At 48.7% G+C, this 17,468-nt stretch overlaps 1 protein-coding gene across 5 annotated transcripts in view; it reads left to right on the top strand.

Moving 5' to 3' along the window:
• Window positions 1-17,468, top strand: part of LPIN3 (lipin 3) — a 46,471-nt gene that overhangs the window by 16,660 nt on the left and 12,343 nt on the right. For all 5 annotated transcript variants that reach the window (XM_090020967.1, XM_090020964.1, XM_090020963.1 and 2 more), the window contains exons 2-8: window positions 7,488-7,688; window positions 10,169-10,264; window positions 13,162-13,430; window positions 13,766-13,873; window positions 14,419-14,539; window positions 15,975-16,482; window positions 17,122-17,221. In XM_090020967.1, the coding sequence (XP_089877093.1) occupies window positions 7,497-7,688; window positions 10,169-10,264; window positions 13,162-13,430; window positions 13,766-13,873; window positions 14,419-14,539; window positions 15,975-16,482; window positions 17,122-17,221 (1,394 nt within the window). In that variant the 5' untranslated portion in view covers window positions 7,488-7,496. The remainder of the gene's footprint in view (window positions 1-7,487; window positions 7,689-10,168; window positions 10,265-13,161; window positions 13,431-13,765; window positions 13,874-14,418; window positions 14,540-15,974; window positions 16,483-17,121; window positions 17,222-17,468) is intronic.

The raw sequence follows: 17,468 nt of genomic DNA on the forward strand, positions 1-17,468 counted from the left end.
GAGATACAGGTCACCAATTCTGACTGCTTCCCTTTTGCCATGTCACATGCCTATCAGCTGAGTTTGGCCTGGCATTTTCTGGGTAGAGCTGAAACAATTGCTTATCACCACTGTGTCTTTCCAAGGTACCAGTAACTGATTCCTGATCACAGTTATGGGTTTACTATGCCCAGGACAGGCCTGAGGATTTTGAGGAGAGATGAGCAAGACAACTTTTTGTTGCCCCTTCCTCCTCACCTTCCAGTTGACTTAATTTTGATGCAAAGCCCACAGAGATGTCAGAGGGGCTAACCTAGCACAGAGCAGGGGGAAATACCACTAGCTTGCAGCTGCCCAGATTGTGGCGAATGACTGGTCTCCAAGCAGCATGTGATGCTACCTGCTGTATGCAGAGATAACTGTGACCAACTGCTCTCGCTTTTACTCCGTAGTGGGCAGCTCCAAGCCCCTTGATCAGGCTGAGCCTCAGCCTGGGGCTTTGAAACATGATTCCAAAGCCAGGGGTAGTCAGGACAAGCTCATTATGGAGAGAGGTTTCAAGGAAGAGTGCTCCTTGGAGGTCCCTTGGGGGCTGTCTCTCTGCCCAGTGAAGTGAACTGATACTGGCACATGGGGCAAGTGCCTTCTGCAGTTACTTAGACTCAATGTTCTGCTGGCATGTATGTTGGATTATTTAAAATCACCTACTGTCCTGGTTTGTCTGTAAATGCTAGTTAGCCCTTTAATGACTGAATTATTGGCAACTATGTGGGCTACACTTCTAGCCCTTGGGAGTAAAGAAATTAAAGATACTAGTCACATAATGCTTCATTGCCTTGAACAGTTTACCAAGCAAATAGACAGGGGATGAAAGAAGGGAAGGGGGGATTAAGTGATTTGCTCAAGGTCATATAGAACCTCAGTGGCAGAGACAGGAATAGCACTCTGGCCTCCAAGTCCCAGCCTAGCGCACTGTCCATTAGCTGCGCTGCCAGCTCAGCATTTTCAGAGTTCTTTTGTTCCTTTATATTAATACCAAGCTCTTAGTTATCTGCTTTGATAACTGGGAACACCTCCATTTCTGGAGCTCTGTGTCCTTTCCTTAATCCAATTTAATGCCTCTGCCAAACACTAGCTGACTCCACCCAAGCTTCTCTCCTTAATCAGCCCATGTCTACATGGGTACTGTGAAAAGGAAAACTTGCTATGGAAGGCTTGCGTTGCTATATCTGAGCTCATGCTCTCATTTTGTCTCCTTTGCCAATACCCAGCTTAGCTCTGCTTCCCACACTGCCCACACTCCTGCAACAGCTTCTCAATTTTACTTTCCCATTTACCCAGGACATTTAGTAGCATATAGACTCTTCCCTTTCTTACAAAGCCGTCTGAGAAGTCAGGCGGGCAACGCGGTCCATCCATGGATGACTAGAGCTGGCACAGAGCTCAGACATGGACAGCTTACAGGTGACACCTTAAGTTGCTGGAGAAGCACCCATCAATGCTGCCTGCAGAAGATTCTTCAAATCCAGTGGGAAGACAGACACACCAATGTTAGCGTCTTCTCTCAAGCAAACACCACGAGCAGTGAGGTGACTGATCATTCAATATCAACTTTGTTGGGCCGGCTACATCATCCAGATGTCTGACTCCGCAGACTCCCAAAGCAAGTTTTATTCTCCCAGCTCAGTTAAGATGTACACTTAAGAGGAGGGCAAGAGAAAGCAATCATGGAAGACAAACATCCTTGACTGCGAGGGATTGCTAATGATGATGATGAAAGCTGGCAAACATTTGAGATGGTGTTTGTTTGTTTTTTAAATTTGCAAATCTGACATCCTCTGGTGGGGAAGAAAAACAAGATTTTGGTTTGGAAAAGGTATCACTTTGGCTCACGGGAGCTTAACACAAACTACAACTCCCACTCTTTCGTAAGTTTGGCTCAGTCTCCCAAGATGCATCAGGGTTTATACTTCTGCTCCCCTCCAAGAGGGTATCATGGGATGAGGAGAGTGGGTGCAGAGAGGGGAACTGTGGCTTCTTGCTACCAAACTAAAAGTTCCCTGAGCTGCAATAGTTTGGCCTTCAAGAAAAATCAAGGCTAGTTGAAAATCAAACTGCTGAAACGTTTTTCAACCATTAGAACTATTCTAACCCAAGTGGAGACTTCGTGTCACTCTACTGAACTATACTGCTTCCTCTTTGTACCCGTGGCCAGTCAGCCTTATGACTTTTGCTAAGACTTTCTAGTGGCAAGTGACTTTTTTTTAATGGTATCCAGTTTGACTCCACTAAGGTGCCTTGATTGTCTCAAGCTGGCTGCTGTTTCTAAAAACTTGATGTCTAAATGACTTTGAGATGGAGACCTTCCCCAAAAATAACTAACTACTCTAAAAGATCCTGCTCTGCTGGGCACTGTACTCTTTCCTAGGTACTGCTCGTGGCTTTCATCGCCGTGATCTTTGAGTACTTTGTAGTGCTTTTGTGCAGTGTGGAAGTGCCTTGCCAAAATGGGGTTAAATGACTTGGCCAAGATCACTTGGGAAGTAAGTGACAGAGCAGAAATGTATCTACTCGGGGTTCTGAACTGCAAGGTTGGTGCTTTAATTCGTCATCCTTTACCTCCTGCACCATGCATATCATAATACTGCTGCAGTAGCACTGAGTAACATAAGGAGGTCAGTCTCTTTCAGCATTGGCAAGTGGTGCTGGGAACAGATCCCAGATATTCTTTGTTTTCCTTTCCTCTGTGTCTGTTGTTACAGGCACTGAAACTTGCCCAAATTTCCCTGTCTGCGAAATGAGTGCGTTTTTGTCGCCATCTCTTTGTGAGTGTTTTGAAGCAGGAATCTTGGCCAGAGCATGGTTTAAATCAACCAGCCAGAGTCGAAGAGGAGCAGGGGCATTGCCTCTGCCCTCTCATAGAAGCTGAAGTGCAGCGAAAGTGATCTTGCTTCAGCTCATACAGAGACGATGGCAGAGCCAGGAAACAAATCCAGATCTCCTGCGTTCTCATCTAGTACCATTAGTCACAAACACTGTGGATGGGCTGGGGGAGCCCTCTGCATTGCAGACAGGGTGGCAATATGTGCTGGTGCTGGGCCTGGCGCCTGCTTCCAGGCCTCCCACCACACTCCCCCGGGGGGCAGGAAGTGGCAGTCCTCTGGCAGGGCTTGCTAAGGTTAGGCCTTCTGCTCAGAGCTGGAGGTTTGTATTGCTTCTCTTTCAGCAAAGGAGAAGGACAGGCCCCCAAGGGCGAAGCTTGGGGTGTGTGGAGGGGGGAAGCCCTCTCCCGTGCCTCAGAAAGGGCTGGGCAGATGGCAGCCCACAGTGCAGTCTGCAGGGTACCCCAAGCTGCCTGGCTTTGCCCTTCTGCAAGGCCAACAAGCCCGGTAGGTCATGGGCGATAGAATTGGTATGACGGCCCCAAATGCTCAAGGGGCAAGATCGTTTTCTTAAGTGCTGGGGGCGTCTCTGCCTGCTGACATCCACAGAGATGTGGTATGCTGACATCCGCAGAGGTAGCGGTCATGGACGACGTCAGAGACCAAGTCCTTTTGGAAGGAAAGCTCTAAGAGACTCACACTCCTGGGTCTGTCTGCAGGATCCTGGCTAGGCCACATCAGTTGTTGGCTGCCGGGACAGCTTCACTCAGCAAGGTCCCAGGAGCAGCAGGCACGGCTCAACTCTGTGTTTTCTATATCAGGATCCCTCCAAGGGTCTGACAGACCGTGGTTGCCGATCTTTGCAACCAAAGGAAGCGAATAATCCTGAAGCAATCGCGTCTCTTCTGCAGCACCAAATCAATATAAGATTTATATTATAAATTATTATATAATACAACCTTATATTGTGCCCGCGGCAGGTTTTTGGCCACAGGCTGTCGTGTATGCCTCTCCTCTTAGCCTGAGGCAATGTGGGAAGAAAAACTCCTGTGGTTGTGAACAACACCCAAGGGTCTCGAAGGTAACCCTGGGAGCCCTAGCATTGTAGTGAGAGCCCAGGCCAGCAGTTCAGTGTGGGCTCCTCCTGACTGCATATTTCTTGCACACGTGTGTGCATTTACCGGGTCCCATGCCCAAAGCAGCCAGCTGTGCGAAAGCAGAGGATGCAGAGGCGAGCTGTGATGCTCCCACACGCCAGCTGCAGGACTGTCTGCACTGCTGCCAACTCAATAGCATTGAAGAGAGCTGGGCTCAGCAGGTTTCTGTAGTGAGGGGACAGTCCCATGACCCTGTCCCAGCTCAGCACAGCAAGCACAGAGCAGAGCTGACGGTGGCACTGAAGCTTCTGGACACCACCAGGGCATTTTCTCTGGGAATTTGCTTTAGCCTTGGCCTGCACAGCAGCAAAACAAAGCATCTGGGAGGGGTTTTTTTGTACCTTAAGGGTGGGGAGGGGAGGGGGAACATGGGGGTGGGATTGTGGGATGTGATGTGGACGCTCCTGCCAGAAGGACTTGAGGGATGTCTGGGAACAGGAAGGATGTAAGCCCAGGCAAAGAGTACAGGAGAGGCCAGTTTTGTCCCAGGGAAGAAGGTGCATCTGATGGTGTCTGTCTGTCTGCTTCCATCTGGGTAAGGAATAGGTCTCTCCAGGCTGCACTGGCTGTCTGCTGTCCCAGGTTTCTGCTGGGAGTCACTGTGCTGTGTTGCATTGGCTGACAGGATGTGGGAGTGAGAGGTAACTTTAGAGAGCTCATCTGTAGGATTTATAAGCTCCCTTCTAGCTCTGCCTCCATGGTGCAAACTCCCAGGAGTTTGCCCTGTTGAAACAGGAGTGATGTGGGGATGGGGCCTGAGGCCTGCATGGCAGTGTGATCTTGATTTCTCCCCTTGTGGTGGCTCCCCATGTGGACCTTGGCGTGCTGTGCTTTGGACTTGCTGTCGGGGTTGATGTGGGAGAGTGTGAGATCTATTGTGGAGCCTGTCCTGCTGTCACCATTACAGCACGACGGTTCCCCTTGCCCGCTAGGAGAGGAAGTGGGATTTGGGATTTGAATTTGGGTGTCCCACAGAGCACTAGAGAGAGCACTTGCCTCTAAACTTGCTAAACAGGAATAGAAACAGAAGCACTTGTCACTCCTGTGTGTGCCAGCAGATGGTACTTGAAAGCATAAGTGTATGTTGGTCTAGTGGTTAAAGTAAAGGTCCAGGTTCCCGTTCAGGTTCTGTCACTGGCTCAGAGTTTCTTTAGGCAAGACACGATGCTTAACTTCTCTGCCAGCCTATTGTTTTCAATGCATTTTTGTCTGGTCCCATTCTTGGTGCGTACCAACCTTCTTTTTTCCAGTTGTTCTCTGGGCTTGATTGACAAGCTGCCCACTAGCCCTGCAGCTCCCAACCTCTCTCTTTGCAACAGCTGAGGACCGGGTGAATGGAGGAGCTGAGAGTGACCCTGTTGGAGACGCCACAAGGTCATAGTTCTAGGAACTGTATCCGTCAGGAGCGACTGCTATTCTCATATTATTATTATTCAGAGATATGCTGCCTCCATCACCAGCCCTTAGAGCACAACCTGTGGCTGTGGCCACCATCTGTGGCCTTGATTTCTTGTTCATGGGTAAACCTAAGTTAGAGAAATGAAGTGGGGAGAGAATGCTGGTGCTGACCTCAATGCAGCCATGTACCCATGTGTACCTCAATGCCGCCTTGCTTTTGGTTTTGCCTTTAATATACCTTTGGGTTGTACTAACTGGTGAGCTGCTTTGTCTCCAGGCAACTCTCTCATAGGTTTTTGCACAGATCCCTAAGTAGTGGCCCCTGGGAGAGTGTGTACAGATCTCTAGGAGCTGAGGACGATGTGTGAAAACAGCTCAGGCCCCCTCTCTACCCAGTTCTTTGGGTATGAGTCCATTGCTTACTACTCCTCAAAATGGAGAGCAGGACAAATGCCTGGCTTTTGTGCCTTGCTCAGCATTAATTCTTCTACTGCAACTCCATGTGCTAGCCAAAAGGAGACTGGTTTTAGTGGCACAACTTGCACTTCCTTCTGCAGAGTACTGGCTTGTGATAGGGGACTTTGTGTAAAGCAGGTCAAGTTGTTAGGAACTCAGCACTGCGTGTCACATTTGCATCTGTGCAAAGAGCCAGCAGTACCAAACCACAGAGCACGTTGTGTGGATCTCAGGTGTCTGCAACATCCTGTGCTCCTTTGCATTGTACTGTGTGTAGCTAAGGAAAGATTAATTTCATTTTAAGGACTGAGTGGCTGAAACATGTGAACTAGGGAGGCAAAGATTGTGGATTGCTCTGGGTTTCCTCCCAAATGTCATTGCTAATGGAAAACCAAAGACGTAGGCTCTCACAATGCATTAGTGCCTAATGGAAAGGACATTCCAAAGCTGTCTGTCTGTGAGTCCAAAGCACAGCTTCAGTGCCAAGAAATTAGCACTCTTTGAATGCCCTTTGATTCAGGACCACTGCTTTGTAGGGGAATTTCCCCAAGGGGATTGGATGATGACAATGAAAGGCAACAGCTGTCACTTCATTGGGCATGTGCTAACAACTAGGGCTTGAGTGGCAATTTCAGCTGGCCAGTTGTGCTTCAGCTGTGTGTATTTGCAGGGAAATGCTTTCAAAAAGTGGAGCTGGGTCTTAAATGAAGGAAATGTTAAATGCAGGGATTTTTTTTTTCAGTGCTGCTTTTAAATCTTCTTATGCTTTTCATTCAATGGCCTCTTAAGGACAGTGATGCAAGCAGGGCAAAGATCCATCCACGAAAGTGTGTTGGCTTACAAGATCTTGCTGTTTGTGGTGACTAATGGCTTAATTACAGGGTAAAGGTACACAAAATGGCATTTGTTGTCACTGAGGACAGGGATGGTGGCATATGCCAACTGCAGACTGCTGAGTGTGTGTTGGCTTCTTGAATTCTGGGGCTGCCTCTTGCACCTTCTGTCTGCAGTTCAGCTAGTCTGGTGTGCCAGTTTGTTGCTGTCTAGAGCCAGATGCAGGCCACAGCTCCTAACCACAGCGGAAGAAAATTTTATTGCATTTGGGGTTTATTTTTCCCTTTATCTTATTGCAGAGCACCTTATTCACCTGTATGTCCTGTTCCCCTCCACAGTCTGTGCTGGCCGCTAGCAGACTGTGATGGCAAGTAGAGCCCCAACAGTAGGAAACATTTTGAAGGTGTAGGGTAAAGGAGGCGGACAGCTTATTCTAATGTCAAAGGCTCTGTCAAAGGGCATCTGTCTTACAAATTAGGATGGCGTTTTCCCTTTGGAAACACCTCTCTGGGCTGAGCAGCCTGTGTTGAAGAGGAAGCAGGTGGTGGTTGGGCTCTGGATTCTGTTCCTGCCTCCGTCAGGCTTGTTCTAGGACCTTAAGCAGGGCATTCAGCCTCTCTGCTTCAAATTATTATTAAGGTCACCTGCCCAACAAGGGGTGGGGGTCTTCATGATGGTGATGTGTAAGATGACTTCCCAGCTGCCCCTTTACAAGTTACTGTGTGTATGAAGAGTGTTCCTGCTAGTCATTCAAGTCTTTCCCTGCCTCTCTTGGGTGCAGTCTCAGACCATGAACTATGTGGGGCACCTGGCGGAGACGGTGCTGGTCACTGTGAAGGAGCTGTACAAGGGCCTGAACCCAGCCACCCTGACGGGATGCATCGACATTATTGTGGTGAGGCAGCCGGATGGCTCCTTCCAGTGTTCACCTTTCCATGTGCGCTTTGGGAAGCTGGGTGTGCTGCGCTCCAAGGAGAAGGTGGTAAGTGGTGCCTCTTTGCATGCTAGGAAGGACTTATCTACTGATATATCCCTGAAACTTTACGTTCCCAGAGGCCTCTCTTAGTGTACCCTCAAGTTTCCCCATAAGGAACCTTGCCATTTGCCTTGTAATAATCAGGGATCCTGGTTTTCTCTTAAAAAAAATGCGAATTCTCTGATTAAAACCCCCTAATCCATGATTAAAATGAAAGGCCACTATATATACAGGCATCAGTTGAACACAATGTTTTATTGACATATTTACAGTTTTAAAGTGATTTGGAAGATTACCAGCGTCTCAATCACTGTAATAAAATACATTCTAAATATATATTTTGGCATTTGATTTTGGGTTTTTCATCATGGAAAATCAGAGCTCCTGTTGAGTCCACTCTGTACACCCCAAGGAATTATGCACAGAAAAATTCAAAATTATGCAATGTTAATTACTTTTATTTTTTTTTTTTTACAAATTACTCTAACTATAACACTATTTGTACCTTCTTTAGAAATGTATGCAGGTACTTTGTATGATTGGGGGGTGGGTGTGGGGGGTGTGTGTGGTGTATGTGGATGGGTGTAAGGTTTGTGGCAGGGTTGTGAAGGGGTATGAGGAGTAGGGGGTATGTGTGTGGGGTTTGTGGGCAGGTGTGGGGTTTGTGGTGCATAGTCTCCACTGTTGGCAGCTCAGTGGCAGCAGGCAGTGGGCACTTGGAGCATTCATGGCTGCGGCAGGCAGAGCCCCCAGTGGCTTGCACCTGTGGCTGAGTCCCAGGCCCTGCACATGCTGGCACGGAGCCGGCCCAGCCCATTGGCACGCATCGTGAGACCAGACTGAGGTGGCTGTGTGCCCACACACAAGGCTCGTGGCACTGCAGGTGCGAGTTGTGCGCCATCGGGCTGGGCAGGCTCTGTGCCTCCATGGGCGGCTTCCCACTGCAGTGCAGGAAGCCACATGTGGATGTACGGAGCTGGCTGCCCTGGCCTGATGGTGTGTGGACTGGGAGCTGTGCACCATTGGGTTGGGCAGGCTCTGTGCCTCCACATGGGGCTTCTAGCCCTCCAGCGGGAAGCCCGCCCAGCCCGATGGTGTATGCGACTCCGTGCCTCCAGGTGCGGCTTTCCACCTGGCCCAATGGTGTGCAGCTCCTGGTCCATACACCATTGGGGTGGGCTGGCCCTCCATGTGGGGCTTCCTGTGGACACTTTCCCACTCCCTCAGCCCCTACCCACACACCCCTGCCTTAGCCCCCACCTGCCCCACTGGCTCTTTCCACAGCTCCCAACCCCCTGCCCCCCAGCCTTGGCAGTCACCTGCCCCACAGGCCCCTCCCAGCCCTGCCAGTGCCCCCATCTCTGACCTGCAGCCCCCCAGCCTCACCAGAGGGGGCCCCTAGCTGGCCCCCAGCCCCCTGCAATCCCCACTTACCTCAAAGTCTTCAGGAGAGAAAGCGAGCCTGAGCCAAACCTTGGCAGACTGAGAGTCTCAGGCCCTGCCCCTGCCCCTTCCCCCTTTCCCTCCGCCGCAGGACAGGCTGGAACCCTGCCAGGCTGCAGAGAGCTCTTTGCAGAAGTGGAAGATCCACAGGTATCTCCATTAAAATGCAAAATAACTTTTTTCTCTGTTTAAAAGGGAAAATTCAGGTTTTTTTCTGCTTCCCCATGGGAAACAGAAAACCCGGATCCCTGGTAATAATACAGCCCTGTTGCATTCCGGAGGCAAAGAACTATGCTCCTTCCAAAGCCAGAAGCCAGATAGACATCCTTGGCAGAGTCTCTCCCAAGTACTCTGTGTCCCTTGTTTAAATGTGTGGGAGGCCTCAGTGATAGTTAATGGTGAAATAAGCTCTGCACCAAGGATGGACTTTGTGAAGGAGAAAGCATACCATTCCCTGGGGCTATATTTCCCATTCTTTAAGACAGATTGGACTGTAGTGGAGTTTCACCTTCCTCCAAACCCCTGCAGAACTAGAGAGTGCAACCCAAGCCCTCCCTGGACATAGATGTGGTAGGATGAAGGGAGGGCCCTGGGGACATAGAATTAGGATGGTTTTCCTTCTTCAGTAGGTAACTTCACATAGGCACCCTGGACGAGCTGCCCTTGGCTCTGTCCCGCTCCTCACCCTGGCCGGGCAGTGCCTCCAGCCCCATCCCTAGCCCCAGTGAAAGGGGAAACCTGTCATTTCCCATGTTTTTCCATGGTGAACAGAAAACCTGGATCCCTGCACAATACTGGGGATCTGGGACATGTGGTGTGCCTGAGTCATGCAGCCCGGGACTGAGACTCAATGTTCCCACTTTGGAACTGTTCTGCTGAATTAGGGACAGGTGGTCACTCTACCCTCTTCCCAAGTGGGTCAGGGCCCTCAGGCCCCCACATATTTGTAGCCTGTGTGACTTCTTGTCATTCAAGGGCCCTTCCTGTACTACCAGCGTGCAGATGGCTTCAATGCCTAGCCCATTCTTTCTCCCTCTTGTTAGGTTGACATAGAAATCAACGGAGAACCTGTGGACTTACACATGAAGCTGGGAGACAATGGAGAGGCATTCTTTGTCCAGCAATCAGAGGAGAATGAGGTAAACTGTGTCTGGTGATTGGGAGGAGGTGAATGTACCTCTTTGAGCCAGTGGGTTTATGTGCCCCTGACACAAGGTCCTGTAGTCTTACCACCTGGATCTCATAAAGGGGTTACATGTCTGCCAGAAGAGAGGTCTAATGTTCATGGAAGAGGGCAGAAAAGGGAAGGAGGTTGCTGTTATTCTTTGTATTTTTTTTAACTTTCTTTTTTTCTTTGGTTATTTGTGTAGTGCCTTTGATGTCTCTGGTCTTTTAGAATTGTACAAAATTGGAAAGATCTGTGTAAGGTTGCTGAGTTCAGGCCCAGGGTATCTTGAGGGACTGACAAACAGCATAGTGTTGAGTTGCTTATCCCTTAAAGGCTTTCTTTAGGCTTGGTCAATGATCAGACCTGAGAAATGGTCTCAAAGCCTGGTGTTTCTGACACCAAGCAAGGTCTTGAGACAGCAGTGCCTGTGCTTCTGGTAGCTGAACCAGCAGTTTATTTTTCATGAGTGTCAAACCTTAAGCTCATGCTGCTAGCTTGAGCTGGATTAGAACCACTGACCTACAGGTGCAAAGGCTGCATGGGACTGCCCCTGAGCCTTTCAGTTCCCCTGCACCAGGCCTGACTCCACCTTTTAAATCCACAGTTGTTGGGAGGTATATTTTTAAAATCACAAAAAAATAGGCCTAGAAGGTACCTTGAGAGGTCATCCTGTCTGCACTGGTCCAGTCCTGCAGGGAGCAAACCAGGAAAGCCAAGGCTGCAACTGAACTCCAACTAGCTTTGAGTATCAAGGACAATAAAAAGTCCTTTTTCAGATATGTGGGGAGCCGGAGGAAAAGCAAGGGCAACACTGGACCCCTGCTGAACTAGATGGGACAACTGACAACTGACGCACAGGAAAAAGACAGCCTATTAAATGGGTACTTTGCGTCGGTCTTTCATCAGTCCCATGGGACGCCCATGCCCACCACGGGACAGGGAGGTCCTGGTGAGGGAGATCCCCTGCCCTCCGTCAATGCTGACCTCGTGAAGGAACACCTTGAGAGGCTGGATACCTTTAAGTCAGCCGGCCCTGACAGTTTACACCCCAGGGTACTCAAGGAGCTGGTAAGCATCATAGCTCAGCCCCTGGCACAGATCTTTGAGAACTCCTGGCGCTCTGGTGTAGTGCCCGAAGACTGGAAGAAGGCCGATGTGGTGCCTATCTTCAAGAAACGGAGGAAAGTGGATCCGGCTAACTATAGGCCCATCAGCCTGACTTCTATCCCAGGGAAGGTCTTAGAAAATTTTATAAACGAGGCCATCCTTAATAGACTGGCCGATGCCAACATCCTGAGGGATAGACAGCACGGGTTTGTTGCGGGTAGGTCTTGCTGGATCAATTTCATTTCCTTCTACAACCAGATGACCTATCACCTGGACAAGGGAGAACAGATTGATGTCATATATCTTGACTTCAAAAAAGCCTTCGATCTGGTATCCCATGATCACCTCTTGGCGAAACTGGCCAACTGCGGCCTTGGTTCCACCATGATCCACTGGCTGGAAAATTGGCTCCATGGTTGGACCCAGAGGATGGCAATTGACGGAAGTCAATCATCATGGTGTCCTGTGACTAGTGGGGTCCCCTAAGGCTCTGTCCTTAGACCCATATTGTTCAACATCTTCATTAATGATGTAGACATTGGAGTCAGAAGCGGACTGGCCAAGTTCGCCGATGACACCAAACTTTGGGACAAAGCATCCACACCTAAAGACAGGAGGGTGATCCAGGCTGACCTGGATAGGCTCAGCAAATGGGTGGATGAGAACCTGATGGTGTTTAACACTGAAAAATGCAAGGTTCTCCACCTTGGGAGGAAAACACTGGCTAGCACTACGGAAGAAAGAGACTTGGGGGTCATCATTGACCACAAGATGAACATAAGCCTGCAATGCAATGCTGCGGCTAGTAAAGCGACCAAAACGCTGGCTTGCATCCATAGATGCTTCTCAAGCAAATCCCAGGACATCATTCTCCCCTTGTACTTGGCCTTGGTGAGGCCGCAGCTGGAGTACTGTGTCCAGTTTTGGGCTCCACAATTCAAAAAGGATGTGGAGAAGCTTGAGAGAGTCCAGAGGAGAGCCACGTGCATGATCAGAGGTCAGGAAAACAGACCTTATGATGACAGGCTGAGATCTATGAGGCTCTTTAGCCTGGAAAAGCGCAGGCTCAGGGGTGATCTGATGGCCACCTATAAGTTTATCAGGGGTGTTCACCAGGATCTGAGGGAACGTTTGTTCACCAGAGCGCCCCAAGGGATGGTGAGGTCGAATGGTTATAAACTACTACAAAACTGTTTCGGGACATAAGGAAGAATTTCTTTACTGTCTGGACCCCCAAGGTCTAGAACAGCCTGCCATCAGAGGTGGTTCAAGCACCTACATTGAACACCTTCAAGAGCAAAATGGATGCTTATCTTGCTGGGATCCTATGACCCCAGCTGACTTCCTGCCCTTCAAGTGGGGGGCTGGACTCGATGATCTCCCGAGGTCCCTTCCAGCCCTGATGTCTATGAAATCTATGAAATCATTCCTGTCTAAACAATTATAAGTTTAAACATGCTCATGGTTAGAAAATTCTTCCTAATATCCAGCCTAATTCTCCTTTGCTGCAATCTAAGTTTACCTCTGCTGCTTTGCGCTATGTGTCTGTGTCTGTGTAGTCTTGATTTTCTACCCTACCTGTGTCCCCCGTAAAATCTTTCTTTTAGCAGGGTTGAATTGGGTGTTCATTTAAGGGCACAGGTACTTTGTGGTTATTTTAGAAAGGGTTCCATGTGTGTATTATTTCAGGAAGGGGTCTTAGGATGCGGGACCAAGGGGTCAAAGGTTAACAACAATTACCTCTCTCTATCTCCCTTCCAGGGAAACATCCCCTCTTGTCTCTGCACTTCACCCATCCCATTGGAAGAAAGCCCAGATCATACAGCCGGATCATCTCAGGAGCCTGGAGTTTCTAAACTCAGTCTGTCTGGAGAGACAGAAACATCAACTTCCAACATGACCCTTCGTAAGAAAAGGCGGCGCAAGAAGAAGCCAAAGCGGAAGGAGGCAGCAGACTCCACCGTGGAAGAGCAGGAAGGAACGGAGAGTGAAAGGTCTCTTGAGGAAAAGCAGAAACAGCTGACTCCTTCGTAAGTGAGGCCTGGGGTCTGTCTGTCTCTCTGGGACTCCTTAAAGGCAGTGAGATGTGATGGCTTGAGGCCATCAGAATCCACACTGATTGGCCTGTGTGATGCCAGGTAAGCAACTTTCCATACCAAATGGTGGTGATCCTGCTCCCCTGCATCACCAGTATGTTACTGCAACACCTTGGGGAAGCTAAGCCAGTGTACATGTATGTTTGGATTCTTTCCTCTGCACATACTGCTAGTATTAGGGTAAAGTCCTGGCCAGATTTGTCCGCAAAGCTCAAGACTCAGGGTTGGCAATTCCATTTTCATCTCTGCTGTTTCTTCTCTTTTCACAGAGAGTCAGTTTATTTCTCCTTCACTGACCTGCCAGAAGAGGAGATTGGACCCTCACTATCCAAAGAGATCTACCCTTATTCTGATGGGGAGGTGGCTCCACTGGAGAGGTAATAATGGCAGAATGAAGTGATTATGTGGCTTGATGAAAACTTAGAATGGCTTTTGGAAGCTCAATAGACTAGAAAGCAGCAGGGAATGGACCTTCCCTGGCTCACAAATGTGTGAATAGTGTTAAAGAAAGCTAGAAGCCCTGCTCAGGCCATGACCTTGGAGCCAGAGTTGTGAAGTTGCAAGGAGAAATCTGAGTGGACAGAAAGGTCGGGAGAAGGGTCTTGGGAGTAGTGTGGTCCAGAGGCACTGGGCTAGAATCAAGGAACAAATTTCTCTGCTTTGACTTGCTGTGTACCCATAGGTAAGGCCCTTCACTTCTGTGAAGGGAAGCAGGCACACAGTCTTTGTCTGTTTGGCCTTTTTAGATAAAAAGTCCCTTGGTGAGGGAATGGTCTTTTTCACATGTAATATGGAATCCAGTGCAATGGTGCCCTGAGCTCATTTGAGACCTCAGGGTTTTGACCTGAGGATGGTAAAGAGGAGGGGAGCTGTGGTGCTGTGGAAATTGAAAGGGTCTGTCATTTCCTTTTCTTCTCTCTAGCCTCTCCCCAAGCCGTCCAGCTTCCCCTAAAAGTGACTCTGAACTGGAGATTAAACCTGCTGAGCCATCCCCTCTTGGAGCTGAGTCTCATATGCAGTGGGCCTGGGGGAGGCTTCCTCAGGTGAGTGCACAGGGCACAAATAATCCCTGAGGATTGTTTCAGAAAGACACAACTGAGCTTCCACACATTTGAATCCTATGCCTTTGGGCTGCCAATGCCTGACTTTGGAAGAAAATATGATTATCCTGATACTTGGGCTGCCCTTTCATTTTCTCAAATAAGTGAAAATGAACTATGGTTGTTGCTGCCTTTGTTCAAGAGGAACTCTGCATTCTGCACGGCCTGCTTTAAATCCATGGTTCAGCGCATCTTAGTCTTCCTTTTCTTGTCTTTAGTGCCTCTGACCCACTGGTCCTGTTCTTTGCTTTTATATGAGGCTGAGACCTGCTGGAGTGAGTCTCTGGATTGGTCTATCCTACATAGTTTTGCTGGCAAAGCTATATGCCTTCTAGGAGTATGCTGGCTGACGTAGCTGTGTCAGGAGCCTCCCTATGTGGACACAGATACATTGACAGAAAAAGCCAGCAGAACCTATATCACTGAGGAAGATGGTGCAGCTAAGCAGGCCAACCCCCCACTTTTTATACACCATATCTCTACCACTATGGCTCTGCTGGCAAAGCTCTGGCATCAGCAGGCCCATAATGTAAATTTGCTGTGTAACCTACTCCATGTACAAGTAGGTACTGGTTTTCTGGATGATGTGGCTGTTGTCTGTAATCTAGATCTGATCATGCAAAATAGCACTACATTAAGGCTGCCTGCTTTCTGAGCGCCCACTGTGGCTGTATCTACAAATCTTGCTTTACAAGATTAAAGCAGCTAACTAGATGGGCCTGGAAAGCATTTGCACTTGGGCTTATTGGGTTCATTGGAAAGGAGAGAGAATTGGGTATGTGCGTGGGTCATCTTAATTCTGTCACTTTCTGACTCTTCAACATTTTTTTTTTTTTTTACTTTCAGTGTTCTCTTTAAATATTGCTTTTTTTCTGTATAATGTGTGCTTGACCTAGTTCTTTACTGATAACCAGTGGCAACATCTCTTCCCATTCCAGTTGCACATACACGTACATATTATATGCATCTGCAGTCCAGTAACCAAATAATGTCTTGTCTGTGTTCAGCTTCTGTGCTGCACTAACTCTTTGTGAAACCAGCGGAGCTTGGGGTAAAATGCCCTGGTGTGGATGTAGTTATACTGGTGCAAAGGTGCTGATCCCAGGATGGCTTTTTAGAGGAAAGCTGCAGTATTTCAGGTTACATCACATACTCTTTCCTCTAAACTGGGGATCCTGGAGAGCAGGGTGTAGAAGACATTTGTCCAGGCTGGGGCGCTTGGTTCACCCCACCATTCAAGTATGTGTCCTGACTAATGGTTGCACCGTTCCAGCTAGGGCTTAGAAACCTATTTGGGAGGGAAGGAGGCTCCGCTTGATCCCATTTGGAGAAGAACGTAGTGGGCTGACACTTGTTTTACTTTCCCTACTTCCTGAAGGTGAGTAAATCAGAGCGAGTTGAACCAGTGAAGTCCACAGCATTTGTCACTACAACAGCGACTGTTGCCACGACGACTCCCATCCCAGTGGGTGAGACAACCCACTTCCTAGCCATCACGGCGGGTTTGGAAGGTGACTTGGTCACAGTGGATTCTCAGGGCATGCCCTGTTCCTGTACCACACCTGTAATTAGGCCAACACCTGTCTTCCAAAATGGAAATGGCTTCCCTGTGCTGAAGGACATGCACCCTGTGACTGAGTCTGCAGACACAGCAGAGAGTTCTCTGGAGGCCTCCCCCACCCTGGCAGAGGAGCAGGGAGCAAGGCAGCAGCCAGAGGCAGGGGCTGCAGAAGGAGGAGAGGAGACCCTGGAGGCCACAACTGAGCAAGTCCTGCAGCTGGATCCTTCTGGTGTTCAAGAGGCACCTGCCATGAGGCCAACAAAATTGGAGAGCACCCAGCCTGCTGACATCCTGGAAACCAAACTGGAAAACCAAAGGAAGCAGGGTAAGCAGGGGCTTACATGGTTACAGGTGCTGTTTGTCCCTTTAATGCAGGGACTGTCATTGGCCCATTGGTCTGACCCGATAAGGCACTTAGAGCTTCTCATAGAGCTGTGTATCTGCAACCTATGTTTTCCAGCAGAGCCATCTCTAGGTGACTCCTGAGCACTTGGGCACAGGTGATAACACTGAGCCAAAGCTTACTTTTATACCGGGAAAAAACCCAAGGGAAAATCCACTTGCTTGAGTGGAGTTACTTGGATTTACCCCTGCCTAGCAAGGCAGAAAGAAATATCGATCCAAGTACCTCACACAGACTTATGCTAATTGCAAACAGCCTCTTGTGAGGTGGCTGGAGAAGCGTTTGGTTTGCATTCTTCTTAGCTCGGAGAATGGAAGTAGACAGACCTATCAGTCTTTTTATAACTGGTCCCATTTCTATGTTCTCCTGCATTGGCAGTGTTGCTGCTGTCAAGATTGTTGGAAAATTGTGTCAGAGCAACTGAGACGCCATCTTTGACTTATTTCAATTTTTAGAAGACTTCATGGGGAGAGATGCTATTGATTTTCTCTCTTGTAAGATTCTGGTGGGCTGGAGAAATGCTGGCCGAATTGTATTTCTTTGTATTGTTTGTCTGTTGAGGCTCCACAAAAAGAAGTCATCATCTGGGTCCCAGTGACATCTACTTGGAGGATCTCACCAACCTGGATGAAGACCAGGTGGCACTTTATTTCCCTAAAAGGTATTGAGTTTATTAGGCTACTCTCTTACCAGTGCTCTGTCAGCTTCTTAACCCTGGAGGGATTGTTCAGTTCCTTGTAGCAAGAAAAGATGGATCTTTCCCTTGACACAGATGAATGCCAAATGACCTGATAGATGTAACAGACCTAAATAAAAACCACTGAGGTCCCACTACAGTATTGGCATAATTCCAGTCTGTGCTATTGCTGGGACTGAAGACTGTTCTAATAGGACTCCTGAGCCATGCT

This window comes from Crocodylus siamensis, chromosome 10, assembly GCF_052110815.1.
Source record: "Crocodylus siamensis isolate JL-2025a chromosome 10, ASM5211081v1, whole genome shotgun sequence".
Taxonomy (NCBI): domain Eukaryota; kingdom Metazoa; phylum Chordata; order Crocodylia; family Crocodylidae; genus Crocodylus; species Crocodylus siamensis.